This window comes from Hyperolius riggenbachi, chromosome 1, assembly GCF_040937935.1.
Source record: "Hyperolius riggenbachi isolate aHypRig1 chromosome 1, aHypRig1.pri, whole genome shotgun sequence".
Lineage (NCBI taxonomy): Eukaryota > Metazoa > Chordata > Amphibia > Anura > Hyperoliidae > Hyperolius > Hyperolius riggenbachi.
This window is the reverse complement of record NC_090646.1, coordinates 347,009,725-347,034,121: the sequence shown is the minus strand read 5'-3', so window position 1 is coordinate 347,034,121 and position 24,397 is coordinate 347,009,725. Positions and strand designations below refer to the sequence as shown.

The following is a 24,397-nucleotide window of genomic DNA, read 5'->3' as shown; positions in this document are numbered from 1 at the left end:
GCTCTTTTTTCCCTGGGCAGGTGGTCAGACGCAGAGTAAAAAAAATTAAAAATAAAATAAAAATGGTGAGTTGGTTTCAAGAAGCCTTTTGACATGATTTCACTTAGCAGCTTTGATTGGGGAGGGGGGGGGGGGGGGGTTCGACTCTCGAACTGGGTGAAATTTAGCCTAGAAACTGCCCTGGATATCAATAAATGAAGCAACAATATATGCATACCTTCTGTTGGCACAGCTAATGTCCCCACTCTTTTGAACACTTGTTCATCCACAACAACCTGTGCCTCACACTTATAAGTGTGCGACTTCCAGTCCTCAGTGGGGAGCGCCCACATCCAGGTGACAGTGGTTAGGTCCCCATCTTCCTCTTCAGTGGGTTCCATAGGTGTATCCAACTCTTTAGACCCGCTGTAACATTTCACACTTATGTCATTCATGGGATATATTCCTTTCATTAAACAGTGCAGGTAGGGAATGCCATACGTGAAGCTGGTGAACAGAATCAGAGAATCTGGAAAGGCTGTAAGAGATAAATGGAATCAGTTCATAACAACATTTATGTAGTGAAGAGCTAAAACATCATAAAAGACACTCAATACATGAGAAGTTGGTTAATAAGTCAGCTACTGACAGCAGGTTTACAGGTTTACAGCAGTTTTTGAGCCAGGTTTGCCCACTGCAACATTCTGGTTCAGCTCCTGTGTATTTTGGTTCCTTCAAATCATAATGTATATATTAACCAAATGTTAGGCTCATGTTGGAACAACAGTATAAAGTAAAGGCATGAAATAAATGTACCAAGAGAAGTTATGGAGAATAACCAGGGTTTTGAGTGGTGGGCCTAAAGTAAGTAAAAAAAAGCCTTCTATGAAAAGTACAGGATTTTCTTTTTTATTATCCTTGGTATTGTGTATTTATATAGTGCTGACATCTTCAGAAGAACTTTACAGAATCTGTAGTCACGTCACTGACTGTTCCTCAGAGGAGCTCGCTAATCCCTACCATAATCATAGTCTAGCAACCCTATCGTAGACTAAGGGCAATTTTGGGGAGAGCCAATTATCACAGGGAGAACCCCCAAACTCCATGCAGGTAGTGTCCTGGCCCAACTGTTAACCAGGCACCCAACGCTGCAAGGGGAGAGTGCTACCCACTCAGGGACGGTTCTAGACTTTTTGCTGCCCCCCCCCATAGCAATGATCACACAGCACCCAACAATTTGCACCGCATGTTATAGCTGCGGTGAGCTCTCCAAAAAACACCCTCAATATATGTAGGTTTTCAGGTATAGGTGAATCCAGTATTAGTAGCTAGGTACAGTTGTCATGAGTATAAGTTAGCCAGGTACAGTTGTCCCCAATATAGGTTGGCCAGGCACTCTCTTCACTTCCTGTTTCCACCTGGTGCCACCCCAGACTTCTGCTGCCTGAGTAAGTTGCCTCACCGGCGGACCGGGCCTGCACCCACTTTGCCACAATGGCTTTAGACTTAATCCCACTTCCTGCGCAGAGCCAAAAAAGAAAGGATTTTTCCTCATTTCAAGATAGTGGGCAAACCTGAACAAGTCCACCCATTACACCTTTTAACCCCCTCCCGACCACTTAACGTTGATTGGCAGCGGGAGGGTGCCAGCCCTGGGACCACCTAACGCCGATTGGCGTCAGGTCCTGTAGGCGTGCATGCGCGATCGTTCCCTGCAGAGACATGGAGCGGAGCTCTTTGATCCTCATTGATTTTACAATGGACAAACAGTGAGTAAATCATTTATACATAATTATTGTACAAATTAAGCACTTTTTTTTCATTATGTTATTTTCACTGGAATTCCTCTTTAAACCTGTGGTTCTCAAGTGGTTAGCGAAATTATGCATCTGGAATTCCTGATTTAAGTAGTGTACCTCTGCGTTACTCTGCCAAGCCCTCCTGCATAGAGCCAAATAGTTCCATGCCTTTTACTGTTGTTGGCTATATATTATGAGCAAACTATATACAAACTGAAATAAATGAACTTTAAAGAGAACCTGAGACGAGAAGCAACTCAGGTTCCATACTTACCTGGGGCTTCCTTAAGCCTCCTTGAGACCGCTCAGTCCCTTGCCACTTCCCCGGGTGGGTCCGACCCGAAAGCTTGGCCGAGTCGACTTCATCCTGCACAGACACAGAAAGCTCCCAGTGTGACGGGTGTGCGTTCACGGCCGAGCTGCGCATGTGCAACGAAGTGTGACCCGGCCAGGTTTTCAGACTGAATTGCAGGGGACAGGAGCCACCAGGGGAGACGGCAAGGGACGAGTGGCCTCAAGGGGGCTTAAGGGAGTCCCGGGTAAGTATGGAACCTGAGGCACTTCTCATCTCAGGTATACTTTAAAGTGGACTGAAAAGTGTTTATCGATAGCTTTGTAGTATGCTTCAAAATGAGTAGGAGAGCACAGAAAGATGCCGATTGGGTGTGTGATCCATGTGTGTTGGGAAACTCAGCGGTCTCACACACACATGCAGAGCATTTTGCTGAGGTGAGCTTTTTTGCAATGTGTTCTGTATGTCACTGTGCATTGTCAGGTCCACTCATTTAAAATGGGAAGGGGGATAGGGAGGGTGTCACTTATGTATGCCTGTTGGTTTGGGTTGGGTGGCACCTTTAAACTTTTGTCAAACAAATTCTAAGAGTAGATGAAGAAAACCTAGTTAACCAAATGACACAAGACTATTTTTGTTGGTCATGTACTGTATTTATTTTTTTAAATTACAAAAATAAGTGAATCATCAGAATTATCATCATAAAGTTTTAGGGTTAAATCGCAGTCTGGTGTTTTTAGTCATTGGCATGACAATCCAGGTGTAAGTGAGGAATCCTCTTAAATTTAAAAAACAGGGATCCAGCAATGACTGATCACACAAAAAAGTTGTCCGAGGACCTCATAAAAAGAGCTGTGGATGCCCATAAAGCTGGAAAAGGGGCACGCCAAACACTGACAGTGCTTGGTGACCCAGAACCACTAGGAAAATATAAAAGCGCAAAATTGCAGTCTGGAGGAGATCGCGCACAGGATGCGGGCACATCTCCTGCTCCTCCCCCTCTTCAGTCTCCGAGCGGCGATTGCCGTCTATTTACATGTACAGCGCTGCGATCGGCAGCAGCGCTGTACTGGGGACAGCCATGTGACGATCAGACCCCACTATCAGAGAGCTCTGTTGGTGGGGGGGGGGATCACTCCTCTGCTGTGTTGTGCGGCCCTGCAGCTTGGCCTTAAAGCTGCAGTGGCCAATTACAGAAAAAACAGCCTGGTCTTTAGGGGGGTTTAGCACTGTGGTCCTCAAGTGGTTAAGAAGGCAAAATTATATTAAAGAGACCCTGTAACAAAATTTTCAGCCTTATTTCTTCTATCCTATAAGTTCCTATACCTGTTCTAATGTGGTCTGTCTTACTGCAGCCTTTCCTAGTTGCACAGTGGCTGTATTATCTCTGTTATATAATCTAATCTTCTTTCCTTTGTCAGCTTTGTCGGGCTCAGGCACTCAGGCAGGAATGTGCTGCTCTGCTTGTGATAGGCAGAAGCTATACACACCCTCTTCACGCTCCCTCCAGGCTCTGTATGAGTCACAGACTGAGCTTCTCTCAGCCTATCACATGGTGGGCGGAGCTTGAGGACCCACTACTCATCTCATCTCACGTGAACTTACGTGTAAGCTGATACACGGAAGTGTCTGCGCGGAAGGACACCTATACCCGCAGGACTTTCATCTCTCTGGCGGGCTGGCGTCCTATAATCAGCGTGACCTCGGACACACACAAGCCATCACTATCCACGGAATGGAGTGCTACTGAGGAGGACCCGGGCAGAATCAGGAACTGTGAGTGCTTATTGGGCTGCATGACGGGCAACTTTGGCGAATCCTGTATCTATGAGAACTTTCTATGCCATTAGGCCATACATCTGCAGCCTTGCTTACGCATACTTGCTTGCCTCGCACCTGTCGCCCTTTCCTCTGCCAGCTATACGCTACATACTTTGTCTGCTTTGCATTATCCGGGAGTCTGCGAGTGGGACTCGTCTCCAGTTCAGTTTATTAAGTGTCCACATTGTGACAGGACGTCTGGTGGCATCTTGGACTGCATTAAAGCACCTTTCCGTGATTGAAAGTGACACGCTGTGTGGGCCTACAGCTACACTTATTTGATTCGTTATCACCACTTGAATTATTGGGTCCTCGCTCCTTGAATTTGTGGGTTTTATTGGTGGGTGGGAGGGTCTGTTATTTCTGTCTGACATCCAGTTACCGATTTTTATCCCTTTTGATATAATAAAGTGAAGATTTTTGTACCAATTATATGCTTTTCTAGCTTTGGTCTTGTCTCGCTTTGTGCACTATCCTCCATTTTTAGTTACTCAGCCTATCACATGCTGGTTAGCAGCCATGTTTTTTGTTTGTAAACACTGCCTAAAACTGTCAATTACAAGCCAGGATTGCAGCAGGGAGTGGCAGAAACAGCACAGAGGGGCCCAGGAGAACATTATGAATAGAATGGTATGCTTTTTATTGTAACCATTTTAGAGTACAGATTCTCTTTAAAGCGGATCTGAACTCAGAAGTCCTCTCTGCTCTAAAAGATACACAACAGCATAATAATCTTTAAATAAAAACATTTCTTTGTTACACTTAATACAAATCCTAAAATAAATCGGCAGTGTTTCTACTTCCTGATTCATGGAAGCAGACATATTGTTAACATCCAGTGCTTTCAAACGGGCATATCTGCCCTCTCTGCCATAGGCAGGTATGTGACACAGGGGGAGATCAGATTACAACTTGTGATTATACACAAATGAGGGGGAACTAGACAGGCTAAATACATACAGGGTATATTTCTCTTGTGCAAGAGTTCAGGTCCACTTTAAGTGTTGCTTTTTAGTAAGATGGCTTTTTGGTCTCTTTTAGCCCCTCATAGTTTCCTAGTTGTTCTTGGTCACCATGAGCTGTCTGGGCATTCTCTAGTTCTGGTCCAAGCCATTATCCATTGAGTAGAAGTAGGGACAGGCACTGAGAGGGACTAAAGTAGCCTGTGTGACAAAGAGGAGACCAGGAGCCAAATGGTGCAGTATCGTAGGATAAAATTAGCTCAATATTACAAGAGTAGTTATACTCACAAAGGTGGGTTGCAGAACCTGCAATTCCCGTATATCACCTATGGGGAAAACACCGTCCCTGCTCAGTATTCCAGGTCCTGCCTGTCCCAGGTGGTCACTCTCCTAGGGTCCTTACTAGCTGTATAAAGCCATATCAATCCATGCTATGCATTGTTGAGGACTAATAAGTCAGAAACAGGCTGTATGTATGTTGGATTGATGTAGCTCTATAAAATTTATAAGCAATAGGCTCACTATACACCAGTGGTTCTGAATGCAAGTCTGGATTTCAGGGGCATAAAGAGATTATTTACATATGTGCAAGTGATGCATCATGGGAAACCACAGTTGGGTACTTGCCTCAGAAGAGGTAAGCCTCTGGATCCTCCAGAGGCTTCCTCCATCACCCACCTCCTCGTGTTCCAGCGCTAGGATCCCCCAGTTGCCTGGACTGTGCTGTCAGCTGGCGCCTGCAAACTAGCACAGAGCCGAGCCTGAGTGGCATGGAAGTTCGGGAGTCCCAGCACTGGAACGAAAGGACTTAGATGGGGGAAGCCTCTGTAGGATTCAGAAGCTTCCCTCTCCTGAGGTTAACCACTTCAGGTTCCGGGGTTTTTACCCCTTGAGATTCCTGACAATTTTGTTTCGGCTGTGTCGCTATTAATACAGCAATAACATTTTATTACTTATGCCATCAAAGTGATGCATTTATTGTTTTTTTTTCAGATCAATACAGGCTTTCTTTCTGTAATATTTTTTTTAGAACAATTGTTTAATTTTGCATGTATTTTTATCAGAGAAAATTAGGCATAAATGCAAAATTTGCACAATTTTTTTTATTTCACCCTTCCTAATTTTCAAATCACAAGTGCCTCAGTTTTAAAACACCACAAAATCCGTTACGTGGCTTGTCCCGGTTAAAATGATACCAAATATGCCATATTTCATCTCTAGTTGGTCATGTAACATACCGTTATTGCCATCCTGTGCGTCTGTAGCGATCGCATACAATCGGTAGAGCGCAAAGATTGAAGACCCCAGTACTGTACAGATGCATTGCTAGGCAACAACAGTGATGCATCTATACAGTGTTGGATCCCCGAGCTGTCGCCCTAGTGATCACATCCGATCGCTGTGGGTGACAGCCATTACAGGTGTCCATGGGCTTGATTCACTAAGCCCATCGTGCTGTAACAGTGTGAGGAAAATTATCTTATGCCGTTATTTAAACTAGCGTCATTTCCTGATAGCCCGGGCATGCTACGAGCGCTAGTGGCAAAATAGCTTGCCCTCCTTAGCAACGGCTGCTCCTTCCCATATAGTATCGCGGCCGCTATACATCACTATTGCATGCCATATGGGAAGGAGCAGCCTTTGCTAAGGAGGGCACGCTACTTTGCCACTACCAGGCATAGCGTGCCTGTGCTATCAGGAAGTGACGCTAGTTTAAATAACGGGAATAAGATGACTTACCTGGTGCTGTTACAGCCCCATGAATCTTAAGGCCCATTATAGATGAAACAAGGGGTTAATTAGTTAGTGGATAACAACTTATTTTTGCCACGTCAGTCATCAGTTGTCCCCTCCGTAGAGGTCGGCAGCTTGTGCGCATGCACGGGTGTGCTCCCATGGACACGCATGTGCAAAAGCCTGCGCCGGCCCCTACAGTGGGGACAGCTGACGACTGGGTGACTGCGGACCTCCGGCGAGGGACACAGAGGCTTCTAGGGGCTGGAAGAAGCACCAGGTAAATAAAGCTGCAATACTTTATATCACCTCATGTGTCCTTTAATTAGGCGTTCTTACTTTTAGGACTTATTAGAAAATCAGGTGATGTTTTAAGCCACATTCGTATCACAAATATTGAACTTTTTTTAAAAGGGCTCACAAACTTTCACAAACTTTCAAGCATAATATATATGATATCAGCATACTTTACAAATTGGAATTATCAAATGTATACAGGTAGATGGCGGTTAAAGGGAAATTCTGGAAAATGTAAAAAAAAAAGACATATTGGTGTAAACTATGTTAGGCTCCTTTCACACTACATCCTTTGCGTTGCAGAATAATTCTGCATGTCAACTCACTGCCCATACAGTTCTATGGGCCTGTTCACACCTCTGCGTTGTAACAGATCATGTTATTCTAACTCGCTGCATGCAGGCTTTGAATTGATGTGTATTGTATAACGCACTTGCAGTTCAGACACATTATATGTAGGTTATGCAATGCGCACAGTGTGAATCAATCCTTACACTTGCATTGATTTAACTGACGTACTTATCTGTAGTCCATATCTTAATTGCACTCTGTAAATGAATTGAGGAAATGTATCTCCATACCGTATACATGAAGGCTCACTTGTGCCTGGAGTCTCCTGTGTTGACCAGTACATTCTCCCACACAGAATTTGGTGCCTTCCACCGAGATACTGGCATTTTCAATGACCAGGGTACTATAACCAGGACCGGCATCCTGCCCATTCAGATTGGTGTCAAGACCAATCCACTTAGTAGTACCAAAGGGGCAATTAATGGAGCAATTCAGCTGCACTGTCCCTCCCAGAGGCACCAAAGGGTTCAGGGGATGTATAGTTAAGTAGTGATGTGCTAAAATAAAAACAGAAGAGTAGAAAACAAAATAAGTTATTTAAATAATACAATAAAGATCAATAAGAGGCTAATAACTCTGGCTGGCTGGCAGGCTTACATGCAAATTTAATGCAAACTGTATGAAGCTAGGGAATGGGCCACTTTTGATTTTTTCCATATTTGAAGGCAAATTGCTAACAGCACTCTACTAATAGCATCTTCATGCAAGCTTTTCAGAAGTTCCACTAGAACACTTCCAGGAGTAAAGCACAAGTGTGGACGCTGGATTGGAAAAGGTCCGTTTACATTCCAATACCAAAAAGGGCAATGCCAAAGAGTGCTCAAATTATTGGACAATTCCACTTATCTTACATTCTAGCATGGTAATGCTCACAATTTTACAAGCCAGACTGCAGCAATATATGGAGTAAGAACTGTCAGATGTGCAAAGTGGTTTTAGAAGAGGGAGAGGTACAAGGGACACTATTGCCAACATTTGATGTATACATATTAGAGAAAGCAAGGGAATTCCAGAAGAATGTCTACTTTTGCTTTGAATATTCAATGGGCTCGAGTCAAAGCGGTGCTAACCCAGTTAGAGACTTTAGGCATGATAACCATTGCACCACGCTGGTGAAAAGCCAGTTTAGGCGTGATAAGTTTAGGCGTGATAAGTTTAGGTGTGATAAGTTTAGGTGTGATAAGTTTAGGTGTGATAAGTTTAGGCATGCTAAGTTTAGATAAGTGTAGATAGCGTGCAAAGTTCCGCATGCAAAGCAGCGCCATTAAACTCTATGCGAAGTGCACCAGACTTTGCTAGCGCAAAACTTTTGATCAGCTGTGCACTTGCGGTGCTAACGCAGTTGGTACTTAAACTTATCATGCCTAAACTTATCACACCTAAACTTATCACACCTAAACTTATCATGCCTAAACTGAGTTTAGGCATGATAAAGGGCTTTTCACCAGGGTGCTAACTGTTAGCGCCGCTTTGTGAATCAGGCCCATTAGGTTTTGACCACATGATCATGATAGACTGTGGCAGATTATCATGGAAATGAGGATACCAAGCCATCTTCATTTGCCTTTTGAGGAATCTACATGCAAACCAAGAACGACATATGGAATACCTGACTGGTTCACAATTGGCCTAGGAGTGTGATGAGGTTGCATATTGTCTCCTTATTTGATTCATATGCTGAAAATGTAATGTGAAAAGCTGGTTTGGATTAGTCACAACATGGTGGAATTAAAATAGCTGCTGGAATATTAACAATCTGAGATATGCCGATGATACTACTCTGATGTCTGAAATTTAAGAAGAATTAAAGCGCCTAGTCATGAATGTCAAACAAGAAAGTGCCAAAGCTGGTCTACTGCCTAACATCAAGAAAACTAAAGTCATGTCATCTGCTCCAATGAACCATCTACAAATAGATGGGGAAAATGGGGAAAGTAGAAGTTGTAACACATTTTATCTTCCTGGGATCGAAGACCTCTGCAGCTATGTGATTAAGAGACGATTGTTGCTTGGAAGGAAAACTTTGGCAAATCTGGATAGGATACTAAAGGAGAGAGATTCGCTTTACTAACAAAGATCAGGATAGTTAAAGGGATTCTGAGGTGAAAATAAACTTATGATATAATGAATTGTATGTGTAGTACAGCTAAGGAATAGAACATTAGTAGCACAGATAGTCTCATATTCATATTAGTCTCATATTCAAAAGAGCTTCTCTGAGCTCTCCGCCTAATTTATTCAGAAAGCAATGCTATTTTCTAAAGCACTTATCTCAACCTGTCTCTCACTGTTTCTTGTTTGTTTTGTGTTTTTTAGACCAGGAAGTTCAAAGGGTCATTAGCTGTGCTCTATTTCATCACTTAAAATACAGAGTGTAATTTGTAAACTGCAAATATTAGGGAATGATGCAATGTTATAGGAAAAACAGCTATATATAAGAATATAGAAAATAAGAGACTATTTTCTTTGCTACTAATGTTCTATTAATTATCTGTACTACACATGGAATTCATTATATCATAAGGGTTTTTTTTCCGCTTCAGTGTCACTTTAAAGCTCATGAGGCGCCAGGTGTTACCCGGACAAATTGCTGTTGTGTATTCCTACTAACTATTGCCTGATGAAGCGGGTTTATGCATGCGAAACGCATTGCAAATACCCCCTTGAGTGTACCAATAAATCTGCTTTATTTTGAATGCACAGCTTGTTGTTTCTGCTTGCAGGAGGTAAGTCCACCACTGCCTCCTAAGCATTTTTAAACTTTTTAAGATCTGATTTTATTCCTTTGGCGCCTCTGTCCTCCAATACGTTTTACCTAATATCCACCCCTGGTTGAGGGGGATACCCCTTTTTTTCTTCCTATTTACAGAGAGCGACTTCTTAACCCTGAGTGAAGACAGGATAATCTCCTCACCTCCTTATACAGTGGTTGCATGGAGGTAACCCTGATTGGTGAGTATATCTTTGTACTCATTTCATAAAACCCATTTACCAGTACTTACTACACTATATTGGGCTCTCGGTTCTCTCTTTTTACAAATGTAAACCTATGAACATGCCTATGCAACAGCTGAAAGAAGAAGCGACTGACAGACACCTATGGCATACAAAAGTACATATGGTCACAAAGAGTCAGAGTCAACTAAACAAAACAGGGAGGAGGAGGAATAGGGCTAGTCATATGCACTTCTTGCCCATTTTGATTTCCCTGGTTCCAAGATGCATACTGTTTGCATTAAATTTGCATGCAAGCTGGATTTATTTGGCTCCCATTTGCCATCTATTAGTGAAAGGTACATTGCAGCTACCCTGTCATTTAGAGTCCTGACATCTTAAAGGAGTCATCAGGGATAATTAAATAAAATAAGTGCTACTTACAGGGGGCTTCCTCCAGCCCCAAGCTCCCAGCATGTCCAATCGCTGCAGCTCTACCCGCAGCCGTTCGCCGCAGCTCCGTCCTAGTCCCCGGCGATGACGTCAGGGCGACCTCCAGTTCGGCCTGTACTTCACCTGCGCGAGCGGAGCTGTCAATCACCGCCACGTGGGCCGGAGCAAACTGCGCAGGCGCAGAACTAGCTGGGCGAATGGCTGCGGGGAGAGCTGCGGCGATTGGACATGCTGGGAGCTTGGGGCTGGAGGAAGCCCCCCGGTAAGTAGCACTTATTTTATTTAATTATCCCTGATGACTCCTTTAATACATACAGGCCCTACAATAACAAAAAAAGGAACCCAGTCTAGTTCTAAGTAGGATTGGAAATTCATATACACATCATATTTATACATATACATTATTACGGGGTATATTCACAAAACATTGGTAAATCGTACATGTGCAGATTGTACACATAAGGTTTACCAGGTATTATGCAAAGCACATAATTGACATTGAACAAATAGCACAATTTACTGTACATACACAACATGCACACAAGCAACATGCGTGCTGTGCATGTAACATAAGTTGTGATATTTGTACAACATGCATTGCATACTTTCCACAAATATTGGTAAATCTTACGTGCTCTGTCTGTGCACATAGCATTTACAGTTTTTTAGAGTATATATGTCACATATCACTACAGATACCTTTTTACAAAATAAGGTAATTTTGCAAGTTCTTGCTTCCATGCTTCTAAAAAGTAACACCCAAAGTACATCACTTCAAGACAGTGGCAGATCAACAGATATGAAGTCATAGATTTATCAATACCAGTGGCGTAGCTAAGGAGCTGTGGGCCCCGGTGCAAGTTTTACATGAGGCCCCCAAGCACTCTATACATAACAATTGATATGGCGCACCAAAACCTACCAAGGACAACCACAGTGCCAGAGGTGCAAGAAGGGGATGGGGAACTGTGTGTTAGTGATTAGTACTATTCAAAGCATCTATAGAAGTGATTATTACCACCACAGGACCAACAGAAAGCTAATACTGTGATGGAGGGTGGATCCTTTGGGGCCCCTCTGGCCCAAGGCCCCCGATACGGTCGCTACCTCTGCACACCCTATTGCTACACCCTAGATTAATACATATATAACTCTGGCCCTTATTCAATTCACTTTTTCTCCTAAGGGCCCGTTTCCACTAGCGCGAATTCGCATGCAGACAACGCATGCGGATTCGCATAGGCAATACAAGTGGATGGGACTGTTTCCACTTGTCAGTTTTCATTTGCGTTTTTATGTGCAGGATTTTTCTGCACGGTAGACCCTGCAGAATTCGCCTGCGTGTGGAATGCAGGCGATTCACAGGTAATGTATTTAATAGGGAAATCGCATGCGTTTTTTGCATGCGTTTTTTCCCGCGATTTCGCGTACGATTTCGCATTGAAAGTAATGTAAATTGACACAGGCAGTGACATGGTTAAAATCGCATATACCCTGCCTATGCGAAATCGCGGCAAAAAACGCATGCGGAAACGCACCCGCATGCGATTTTGTCAACGGTGATATGCGGCGATTCCGCACCGCACTAGTGGAAACGGGCCCTAAGTGTTCTCCAGGGGGGTCATTTTTCATCTTCTGTTAACTTTTCAGCATTCTGCAATTGAAAAAGTACCAAAAAGTAGGTGAAAACATACTGTCCTCACAAGTTTGCCTCACGCAGCAAAAAGTCTAGAACCGGCCCTGTATCTAGGAGAAAAAGTGAATCTAATAAGGTCCCATACATAGATCTCCAATCTGGGGGATTCCAAAAATAGTTCACGCACAATTAAATGGATTTCTTGTATTGCTCACAAGGATTTTTATCTAGTGCTCCAGGTTCCTTATACAGCAAAGTCCCCGTTATCCTGAACTCAGGAAACCGGAAGTCTCAACTAACCAGCATGCCTGAGAGATAATGGGGACTTTTTTGGGGGGGTGGGTTTTGGGGCTTTTAAAAAAACTTACTGAGCCTCCAGCGACGTCTAGCAGCCTTCCTGCAGCAGCTAGCAGGCTCCTAGCGGCTTCTGTGCACGCAAGTTGGTGTGTCACCTAAACCGCATCGGGTCAGATGACATGCCGGTTTGCGTGCACGGGAGAAGTCGGAAAAGCCGCTAGGAGCCAGATAGGAGTGCTACATGAAGGCTGCTAGAGGCTCAGTAAGTATTTAGAGGTGGAGGTTTGTGCTTTTTAGGAGCAACCGGCTTAATCAACTTATATTGAAAATTAGAATACATTTTTTTTAAGAACAACGGATCTAATTTATCAAAAAACTGGAAAATCAAATATTTTGATTGTATTATGTGTGGCTACCTTTAGGCTAGGTTCACAGTTGGCATTGCTTTGCCTATAACAGCAGGAATGCAAGAGAATGGGAAATTGGTGTCGCGCGTTATCCGTGTATTGCTGCGCGTTTAGTGAAGCAATCACTGAACAGTATGCTTCACTGTCACTGTTAACATGCACATTTTGCGGTAACTACCACTGCATTACAATGCAGCCATTAGGCTGCACCGCATCGCACCACTGCGAATGTAGTCTAAAGGTGGCCACACAATTTTTAAAATATCTGTTCAATTCAAGAATAGCAATCAATTTTTCTGATTGTAACATTTCAAAAATCTGACCACTATACCACACATATATGTTCAAGTTTTCCTCAATTATGATAAAAAATTCAACTCTGAGAAAATTGCTTGGGGGTATATAGCAATTTTGGGTGTATATATTTATAAATTAACAATCTACCACACACCATTCAATTTTCACAAAAAATTATCAGAAAAAGCCACCATTTCCGATTGACATTTATTGCATAAAAACAGGGAAATCTGATCAGATTTCTTGCTTGAATAAAAAAAAAGTTTTAGTTTTTTGGGGAAATCCGACCTTTTTTAGCGAATTGCTGTAAAATTGGATCATTTATTGTATCGTGTGTCGCCACCTGAAGTCTTGAACAGATAGGAAGACAAATTCTACTTGTGTGTTGTTGTGAACAGAAGCGCATTAAAAAATGAACAAGCTTTGTGGTAAAATGTTGATTTCTGTTTTTATTTTAGCCATCACATGTACTGTTATTTATTAGATCATTATATTAAAAAATAGAAATCTTAAAATAGCACCCTTTCATTTATGAAGTCTTTAATTAAAAACAATCATTTCTGAAATGAATACCAAACAGTGAACAGAAATAGACAGGAAAGCTGTTATATAGGAATAAGTATAAACTTAAATATTCTCTTACCGCTGGTTAAAAGGAACAGTGGTAGAACCACAAGGCAGGTCTTAGCAGGAGCCATGGATCAGACCGATTCTTCTTTCACAAGTGGTTGCTTCCTCGCTTTGTGCTTGCCTTGTTTTCTCTGTTGGGTTTATATCCCCTCATGTGACCTTGTCTAGTGATGGGGACTCTTGGAGCTGCAGGGAAGTCCAGATGTGGAGGGGTGGAGCAGACTGGGAAGAAAGAAGCATGGGGAATCCAGAAAGGTGATGCTGGGGGCAGCACAGGGAGATTCCATGAAAGAAGCAGAGCAGTCACATTTCTCAGCTGATTTCGTTTCTTTTGCAGGATTGATTTCACACAAAGGAAATAATCCTGCAAGAAGAGGAAATTCCATTTTTGATAGTGCTGTACAAAGATGAAAAATACATATTTCATATAAGTCCACAAACATCAAGTTGTACGCTAAAGAATAGAAAGACCCAAATCATTTGGCAAGGAAAAAAGATAGAGAGGATGTGAACCCAATAGTACTTTTGCAAATATTTGTTGGTTCTTTCCCAAAATAAAACCTTTTTCTTGGAAGTAGGTGCTAGACTTGAGGGGGGAAAAATACATAGAATGACTAGGTGCTATATAAATACATAATGTTGCAGGGTTCGCCTGACGATCTCAGCTGTGTCTTGCTTCAATGCATTTTGCAAGTTACATAGTATTGCACTGACCTATGTAGTGCAAATATTTTTATCACTTACAGTTGATAAGTATTGGCCAAGTTTAAAATAATTCTACATATGTGTATGCATTTTGCCTTTTTTTTTTCAGCATACATATACACCATGTACTGACAGAAAGTTGGTTGCATTCAACTAAAAAAAATTCAGCTTTACTTACCTGCGGCTTCCTCCAGCCCTAGAACTCTCTGTGTCCCTCGCTGCAGCTCTAATGTCACTCAGTCTTCTCCTGTCCTCTCCGTTGTGGCCGCCAATCTTGCTCGGGGACAGGAGAAGACTGAGTAACATTGGAGCTGCAGTGAAGGACACAGAGACTTCTAGGGGCTGAAGGAAGCCCCATGTAAGTAAAGCTGAAGGTTTTTTTTATTTAGGTCTTATGTATCCTTTAAGGCCAGGAACCCACTACAAATCGCAAAGCGCTATTGCAATCGCTAGTTGTGACATCACCCCTCAGTTCCTGTTCCCTTTGCCGCAGTTTACCATTCGGCCTCAGACCCTGAGGGAATCCTGAAGGCATTCAGCACTGCAGGCAAAGTAACTTTTTGGATTGGTTGGTGAATCGACACACAGTGCAATTTCGATTGTTTGTACAATCAATAAAATCTGCAATCTCAGATTACTGCCACCAATTCGCAATAAGCGTGCGAATACAACAACCTTTCTAGAAATAGTAAAATATAACAATATTAATAAAACCGATTATGGTAACATTCCCTTAGGAAATGCGAAACTCTTTGCAGAGCTTTTAGAACAAGCACTTAGACATTAAACAAATGATTTTTAATCATTTATTTTATGATAAAATAATGCATAAACTAAATACAGCAATTGAACAGATTGTTATAGTTAAAAATAAAGGGAATAAAAGGGAAAAATGATAACCGTCTGAGTAGTTTTATAGAAATTACCATATTACTTTGGGATTGTAAAGGCTCATACACACATCAGACCATAGTCTTTGGAAAATGAAAGATCACAGACCAATTTTACCCCCTTCCATGTAGTATGAGAGCCATACCTACACAGTCTATTCTATGGAGCTGAACTCCCCATCAGACAGAAATCTTTGCAAGATGCTGCACACAAAGATGCTGTAGACATTCAAAAGATCAGTATCTGCAAAAGATCGGTTCCTGCAAAAGATCCGTTCCTGCAAAATGCATTCATAGTCTATGAGATCTGCAGATCATCATACACACCTTGTTTAACAGACATTCATCTGCAGATCAGATCCACCAGGATGGATTTTCAGATCTGCAGATGATTGTCTGATCTGCAGATGAATGTCAGTTAAACAAGGTGTGTATGATCATCTGCAGATCTCATAGACTATGAATGCAATTTGCAGGAACGGATCTTTGGCAGGAACTGATCTTTTGCAGATACTGATCTTTTGTGTCTGTACAGCATCTGTGTGTGCAGCATCTTGCAAAGATTTTTTTCTGATGGGGAGTTCAGCTCCATAGAAAAGACTGTGAAGGCAGTGGCGTAGCTAAGGAGCTGTGGGCCCCGATGCAAGTTTTACAAAGGGGCCCCCCAAGCACTCTATACATAACAATTAATATGGCACACCAAAACCTGCCAATGGCAACTACAGTGTCAGAGGTGCAAGAAGGGGATGGGGAACAGTTTGTTAATGATAACCACTGTTCAAAGTATCTATAGAAGTGATTATTATGAGCACAGGACCAATAGAGAGCTAATACTGTAGTTGAGGGAGGGCCCTTCGGGGCCCCTCTGGCCCAAGGGCCCCGATGCGGTTGCAACCTCTGCAACCCCTATTGCTACGCCCCTGTGTGAAGGTATGGCTCTCATACTACACGAAGGGTAGTAAGATTGGTCTGTGATCTTTCATTTTCCAAAGACTATAGTCTGATGTGTGTATGAGCCTTAAGTCCAAAGAAGAAGATAATAGTCCAATGATGGAAAGCCTGGCTCCTTGATGGAATATGGATACTGGCTGAGGAAAGACTCCTTGCCAGCCTGTGTCCAGCAGTTTTAACTCTTTCTCTGCTGAAGGGTGGAGATGGTAACAGAAGAGGATTCCCCCACCCCTAGCAATCTGACCTCAGGCTGCCTAGGGGAAAAGTTTGGCATTTTGGCATTCTTCAATTATGCCATAACTCTGTGGATATCCGATATATGATATAAAAAAAAACACATCATTTTACACTCAGTCATCATGCACTGAACCCTGTCTAGAGAATTGATATTTTAGGGTGTGAACAAGCTAGAAGCATCATTCACCTCTGCAAAGATGTTTCACTTTTGGCATATTACACACTGTGAATTTTGAATGACTACGCCCAAACAGATCTGGAATATTCATCAAATGATGACCATGTAGAATAATAGATATCAAAGTTTAATTAAGGGCAACTGGATTCTAGAAGACAGCCCTGGCGAATGTCTCTTTGAATGTCTCTTTGGCATTTTTAGTTTGACAATGGGTGTGCTTTCTGGCTTAGCTATTAGTGTCCATTTTGAAGTAGGAACAAGGAACGTAAAGTGGACCTACTGTGGAGTTTTTTATGGCACCCTCTCCAGGGAGTAATAAGCTCCACCCCATTTACTATAAAGAGTGACTGGCTTGGACTGACAGAATATTTCTTGTTTTTAAGTGATTCTGGGAGCTTAAAGGGGTACTCTACATCACACCTTCGTGCACATTTCCATACGCTGGGCACATTTAGCGCAGGTGAATCCGTCACACTACTGCTTTGTGTAAATGTTTTGGGAGCGATTTGAAGTGCGTTTTCCAACAATTTAGGTATTTAACATTGAGCCCAAACACTCACAAAATGCTGCATGTCCTGCGATTGCCCCTAATCGCAATTGGTTCAGTGGGCTCAACTCCACAGACGTTACATTAGCAAAGCGTTTTCTTGAAAGCGCCGGCGATTGTAAGAGCTCCAAAAATGCTCAAAGAATGCTCTAGTGGGTCCCAGGCCTAAGGGCTGATTTACATGGAATCAGTTGCTGACAGCTGTAACACATAGGACAACTGATGAGCAGCATAGGTGAAGGAATTTTCCATGTTTCGCTCTGGGCCAGTTTACATCTATGCGTTTAAAGGTTTTCACAATACACTGCTGCATAGCTTTTTGTGTCTTTAGTGGCCTCAGTACATACAAAACCAGATGAATATGCACAGCAGCTGAAAGAGAAAGCACAGAACAACTGATCAGTTATTATTAGCTGCCAGTGTAAACCCAGCCTAAAATTTATCTGATCTGACATATGACATGATGACATAAACATGGGTACAGGGGGGCGTGGCTTGACGCCGACGAGAGATGGCCGCTTGATCCGGAGCTCCCGCGCTATACCCACCAAAAGCACCTCGTAATTAGCTTCGTTATATCTCCAGCTTGGCATGAGAAGCACCCGGAGCTCACAGAGCACCTCAGCCGACTCTGGACTCCCGCTCGCTCAGTCTGGGAGAACGGTACCGGAGATCTTTAAACCTCGCAAGGCCGCAACCCAGACTCCCAAGATGGCGCCGGTAAAAGAGACCCGCACTACGCAGCTCTCGCCAGACTCCTCTCCAACGCAGAACCAGAAGGTGGGTGATAAACAACACAAAGCCCCTACCCTAGCAGACATCCACGCTATGGCGGAGGATATTAAAACCTCCCTTCATGCAGCCATAGCTGAAGTGCGTTCAGAGGTGGTCGCCATTGGCAATCGCTTGAATACCGTAGAGGCAGCGGGATCCAAAAGAGATGCACAGATCAACATGCTCCATAAGACGGCTGTTTCACATAACGAACTCCTACTAAAGCAGGCCATACACTGGGTCGATTCCCGGCCGTTTCGACAGCAGATTCGATCCTGGGATTGAATCTGCTGCCAATCGTTTGCGGTAAACGCAGCCGCCGATCCGATTTCCTCCCGAAATCGGATCGGTCCGTCGATCGCGCCGTGCGGGAAATTACCCTCGATCGCCCGCGGGTAAAGTGCGCGTCGCTAGCGGCGGCCGATCCGATCAAGTATACATTACCTGAGGCTGGCTCCCGGGTGTCTTCTCCACGCTGCACGGCTCTGTTCCGGCTCCATCCATCCCGGCGCTTCCTGTGTCACTGCAGTGACCAGGAAGTTCAAATAGAGGGCGCTCTATTTGAACTTCCTGGTCACGGAGTAACACAGGAAGCGCCGTAATGGAGCCGGAACAGAGCCGTGCAATGCGGAGAAGATGCCCGGGAGCCAGCATCAGGTAATGTATACGGGGGGGGGGGACAGGCGGCAGGAGCAGCTCAGCAGATGGTGAATCGGTTTCAGGCTGAAATCGATTCACAATCTGTTTGCAGTAAAGGCAGCCATACGATCCCTCTCTGATCAGATTCGATCAGATAGGGATCTGTCAGCTGGTCGATCTAATGGCACATCGACCAGTGTATGGCCACCTTAACTCACTCTTCTCATCTGGAGGACCTAGACAATAGGGGACGGCGCAGCAATATAAGGGTCAGGGGAGTGCCCGAGTCTGTGACCACTGAGCAGATAAAGACAGCCTTATCAGCCATCTTTAATGATCTCCTCGAGAGACCCTCTGACACTGAGATTGGCTTTGTAAGAGCACATAGGGCCCTTAAGCCCCGCAACGTTGATAATGATAAGCCTAGAGACATTATATGCTGCCTCGAATCTTTTCCACTCAAAGAAGATATCATGCGCGCAGCTAGAAATCAGGACGAGATCTTGTTTAACGACCACACTATCCATCTCTATCATGACTTATCAGGCATCACCCTAGCGAAAAGACGTGCCCTACAACCTCTACTTAAGGCTCTGAGAGAGAAAGGTTTGACATACTATTGGAGGTTCCCTTTCGCTTTGGCAGTATTTGCTGGTGGCAAGCTGTTTACACTTAGACACTCTGCAGGCCTTGCAGATTTCTGCGCCGATCTGAATCTACCAACAATCAAGATTCCTAACTGGGATAACGTAGAGACACTGCAAGACCTCAACTCCGTGGCCACCTCGCAACTTCACAAACCTGCATCAGTTGGTTCCCAATCGTGCACTAGTGAACCAGCTGCAAACAAGGAAGTTAACGCTGATTCTTCGGAAGAGGACTGATATAATGCTCTCTTGTCTTTTTTCTCCTCCCTTTTTACGTATCCTCTCCAGGAATCATAATTCATCACAGGCAGAGACCCTGCCATCCTGTTTGAAGTTCCTCAACACTGAGGAGAGGGAAACTCTTGAAATGGGTACACTCTGACTCACAGGTTCATAGTATATTTCATGTTCTACTGTTAAATGCTGGGGGAGTGAGCGGGGGTTAGGGGACGGGGGGTAGACAGATATTTTAGATATAAGACAACTAGATGCCTTATACAGAAGATATAAGCAAATGTTCTAAGGTTACAAGACCTTAATAATGTTTATAAGCAATATTACAGTTTATTATTGCTTCTCCCTTTTAGTCACACACTATGATATATATACTGCTTATGGGTCGAAAGTATGTAAAGGTTGAAACATGATATTTCCGAGTCATGTCCGTTCCCTCTTTCCTCCCTTGTTCCCCCCCCCCCCCCCCCTCTCCTCCCTCTCCTTCCTCTTTCTCCTTATCCCATATTCCTCACAGGATGCCTATAGCAACATTGACACATCCCAAGAGTCATTTTGCCAAAAAGACATTACTTAGCAGAATGATTGATTCATTCCCCTTCAGTGTCCCGGTCCTCCGGATGATACCCAAATGATGAAACTCATACAATATGCCTTAGAGATGCTTCTCAGCTCTGTCATTTCAAGTTATAGTTAATTATGTCGGAGATAGAAAGTGTGATTTATACTGATATATGGTGGTTTGGCGGGTTGTTGTGGACTTCCTGCCATTGTATTTGTTGACGTTCAGTACTCCCACACAGTGTACACCTAGTATACACTGACTTTGTCTCCCACTGAAGATTCAGGAGCGACCACCCAAGTCGTTCCCGAGTGGGTTAAGAAAACAAGTCACCTTGGTCTTGGCAAGACCCTTGCTTGCTTTTCCCATGTGCATGTATTCTTTCTTTCTCTTTCTTTCACCACTCCTTTCTCTTCTCACCTACCCTCTACTGTACAGGGTTGTCTCTTTCCCGATTGCACCCCTAAATCAGGATCAGAGCTATCTAATCATGTCCATACTCATCCCCAATGACACTAATTCCACCTCTAAATGGGAAACTTGGAAGATCATGTCATTAAATGTGAATGGGATTAATACCCCAGAGAAAAGGTCCATGCTCTTTGACTTAATGCGTAGAGAAAAAGTTGAAAGAGACACATTTCAGATCTAACCACATACCATCTAAATTACACCCCTTCTTCCCGGTAGCATTTCATTCCACTTCCCCAACCACTAAAACAAAAGGGGTGTCCATTCTTTTTCATAAAAAAATCCCATTTATCCTTGAAGATGTTAAGAGAGATCCTGATGGCAGATTTTTATTTGTCAAGGGAAAAATTGGAGAGAGACAACTAACGCTTGTATCTGTATATGCTCCTAATCGACATCAACCCTCCTTTATCAGATCTGTCACATCTGAACTCCTGAGCTTTAGTAAAGGCATTCTGATCTTTGGGGGAGATCTGAATGTTCCTCTTAACCCACTGACCGATTGTTCAAATGGTACATCTTCTTTATCATATAGAGCATTAAAACTAATCAAGACCAATCTCCTAGGGCTGACACTGATGGATTCTTGGCGAATTATGCACCCAACAGAGAAAGACTTTACCTTTTTTTCGTCAATTCATAATAAACACACAAGAATCGATTACATTCTTTTACCCCAACGGGACTTAGCCCTAATTCAGGATTCCTCTATAGGATCCAAATCCATCTCGGATCATGCACCAGTATTCCTGACTCTGAGATTTCCAGTCAAAATCACTAAAACGTGGTGTTGGCGTCTCAATCCTAATTTACTCACTGAAAAACACAATTCAGAAAAGATTTCATCCACTCTTACAGATTATTTCGCCTTGAATAACAGTCCTGAAGTGTCAGCCCTCACAGTGTGGGAAGCACATAAAGCGGTTGTGAGGGGTCACTTCATCCGTATGGGGGCACAGCTCAAAAGAGAGAGAGAGGAAGGGATCCAAAACCTGACTAATGATATCAAGAGATTAGAAAGTCTCCATAAACAATCCTTGGCCTCTCAAACTCTCACCGAATTGAACACAGTCAGATCAAAATTACACTATCTTTTATTCACTGAAGCGAAAAGGAAAATCCTGTCAGGCAGGGGCGTAGCAATAGGGGGTGCAGAGGTAGCGGCCGCATCGGGGACCTTGGGCCAGAGGGGCCCCGAAGGGCCCTCCCTCGACTACAGTTTTAGCTCTCTATTGATCCTGTGCTCGTAATAATTACTTCTATAGATACTTTGAATAGTGGTAATCATTAACAAACTGTTCCCCATCCCCTTCTTGCACCCCTGACACTGTAGTTGCCATTGGCAGGTTTTGGTGCGCCGTATCAATTGTTATGTATAAAGTGTTTGGGGGCCCAATGTAAAACCTGCATCGGGGCCCACAGCTTCTTAGCTACGCCACTGCTGTCAGGTAAAAGAATCTTCTACGAATCGGGTAATAAGTCGGGGAAATATTTGGCTAGAACCCTGAGAAAACAGATTAATACTACACATATCCCCTCCTTAGTGAATAGTCAACAACAGAAAATTGTCAGATCTGAAGAAATTGTAGAAGAATTCAAAAACTATTACACTTCTTTATACAACTTACAGCCGACACAGAATAGCACAGATTTCACAGACAACAGAGAAGTGAAGATTTCGGAATTCTTATCAAAACATTCTAAGCCCCTTAACTTAACAGAATCTGAGAAGGAAGACTTAGAGTCACCTCTGACAGAGGATGAATTCTATACTGCTGTTAAAGCCAGGGAAATCACCAGGGCCTGATGGCTTCACTTCCCAATACTACAAGCAATTTTGTAATACCCTAGCCCCGGCATTTGTAACAGCTTTTAATTCAATTGCCCCGGATATCTCCCCGACTTCACAACTTTTAGAAGCTCACATAGCAGTGATACCAAAACCGGGCAAAGACCCCCAAAAATGCTCAAATTACAGACCAATTTCTCTCCTCAACTTGGATGCCAAACTACTTGCCAAAATACTGGCAAATAGATTGCTCCCCCACATACCTGACTCGATTAACCTAGACCAAACAGGCTTTGTTCCAGGAAGAGAGGCCAAGGACAATGTTATGAGGACTATTAATGTAATAGCTTATGCTAAGAAGAAGGCCATGAAGGCTTTTCTATTGTCAACTGACGCCGAGAAGGCCTTTGACAGGGTGGCGTGGGATTATATACACGCCACCCTGTCACGGCTCAACGTGGGAACAGCTATAGAAAGATGGGTTGGTTTTTTATATTCTAACCCCTCGGCCAGAGTGAAGGCAAACGGTGTATTGTCAACTCCATTTCAAATTGCAAATGGCACAAGACAAGGATGTCCCTTATCTCCCTTAATCTACATACTCACTTTGGAACCGTTTTTAAACGCAATAAGGTCTGACGTAAATATCCATGGATTATGGATTGGAAAGGAATATCATGTGGTAGCCGCATTTGCGGATGACTTATTGTTTTGCCTGCAAGACCCCAACACTTCCCTTCCCAATCTAATACAAAGATTTGAAGAATTTGGAATGATTTCCAATTTAAAAATAAATTTTCATAAATCCAATGCCTTGAATATCTCCCTAGAGAACTCATTGGTTCAAACCTGCTGTACATCGTTTGCCTTCCTTTGGACCAGGGGCCCACTCCGCTATCTGGGAATTGACATCACACCAGACTTGAAAGGCTTATACGAAGCAAATTTTTTACGAATCGGCGAGATTCTAAAAGGGGATCTTTTGAGATGGGGACAGAAATCCAATCTTTCATGGTTTGGCAGAATGGCATCTGTCAAAATGAATCTGCTGCCTAGATTCTTATACATTAGTCAATGCTTGCCCATTGACCTCCCAGCCTCTTTCCTAAGATCTTTACAATCACAGATGAAGAAGTTTATTTGGGGCCACAAACCGCCTCGTATCAAACGATCTACCCTATCCCTTCCCAAACAGGCTGGGGGAATGGGCTTGCCAGACTTGCTTAAATACCATCTAGCATCACAATTTTCTAGAGTAATAGAATGGTCTGATGTCATTTCCCCTAAAAAGTGGGTCTCTATTGAACAAGAGACTGCTCAATGTCCAGCTTATGCTTTAGGCTGGTCAGAAGCAACAAGCCAAAAGAAACAAGCATATGGTAATCCCCTTATTCTGGCAACAATCAAAAGTATGAGGAGATATCTCCCCACGATGAAATTAGCTACATTCCCTAGCAAGCTTACCCCCTTGTTAGCTAACCCTTCTTTCTTATCAGCAAAAGATATCCCCTTCCTTCTCCAGTGGCCAGAAGGCAAATGCCCAAGAGTTCTTGACTTTATCTTCAGAGGATCGGTTAAAACCTTATCAGATATGTCTGCTCTTAACGACAAAACCCACCTCTCCAACTGGCAATGTTTTCACATACGCTCCTATTTGAACTCCCTCAAAGTTAAATTTGACTGGTCAAAGCCTTTAACACTCTTTGAGAATCTGGTTGTAAACACGGCCCCTCGCGTCCATCTTATTTCTCAGATATACCAAATTTTACTGATGTCATCATGCCCAGCCAAATTAAAATATCAGGAGGACTGGGAAAAGGATCTGGGACATGAAATATCAGATGACCAATGGGAGAGAATCCTCATACTGAACCACAAAGGATC

The 24,397-nt window shown here is 43.2% G+C and overlaps 1 protein-coding gene across 1 annotated transcript in view; it reads right to left on the bottom strand.

Moving 5' to 3' along the window:
* Positions 1-24,397, bottom strand: part of MADCAM1 (mucosal vascular addressin cell adhesion molecule 1) — a 57,133-nt gene that overhangs the window by 25,728 nt on the left and 7,008 nt on the right. Inside the window, exons 2-4 of the mRNA XM_068271243.1 lie at positions 13,903-14,253; positions 7,466-7,732; positions 218-517 (exon numbers count right to left, since the gene is read on the bottom strand). Of these exons, the coding sequence (XP_068127344.1) occupies positions 218-517; positions 7,466-7,732; positions 13,903-13,957 (622 nt within the window). The 5' untranslated portion in view covers positions 13,958-14,253. The remainder of the gene's footprint in view (positions 1-217; positions 518-7,465; positions 7,733-13,902; positions 14,254-24,397) is intronic.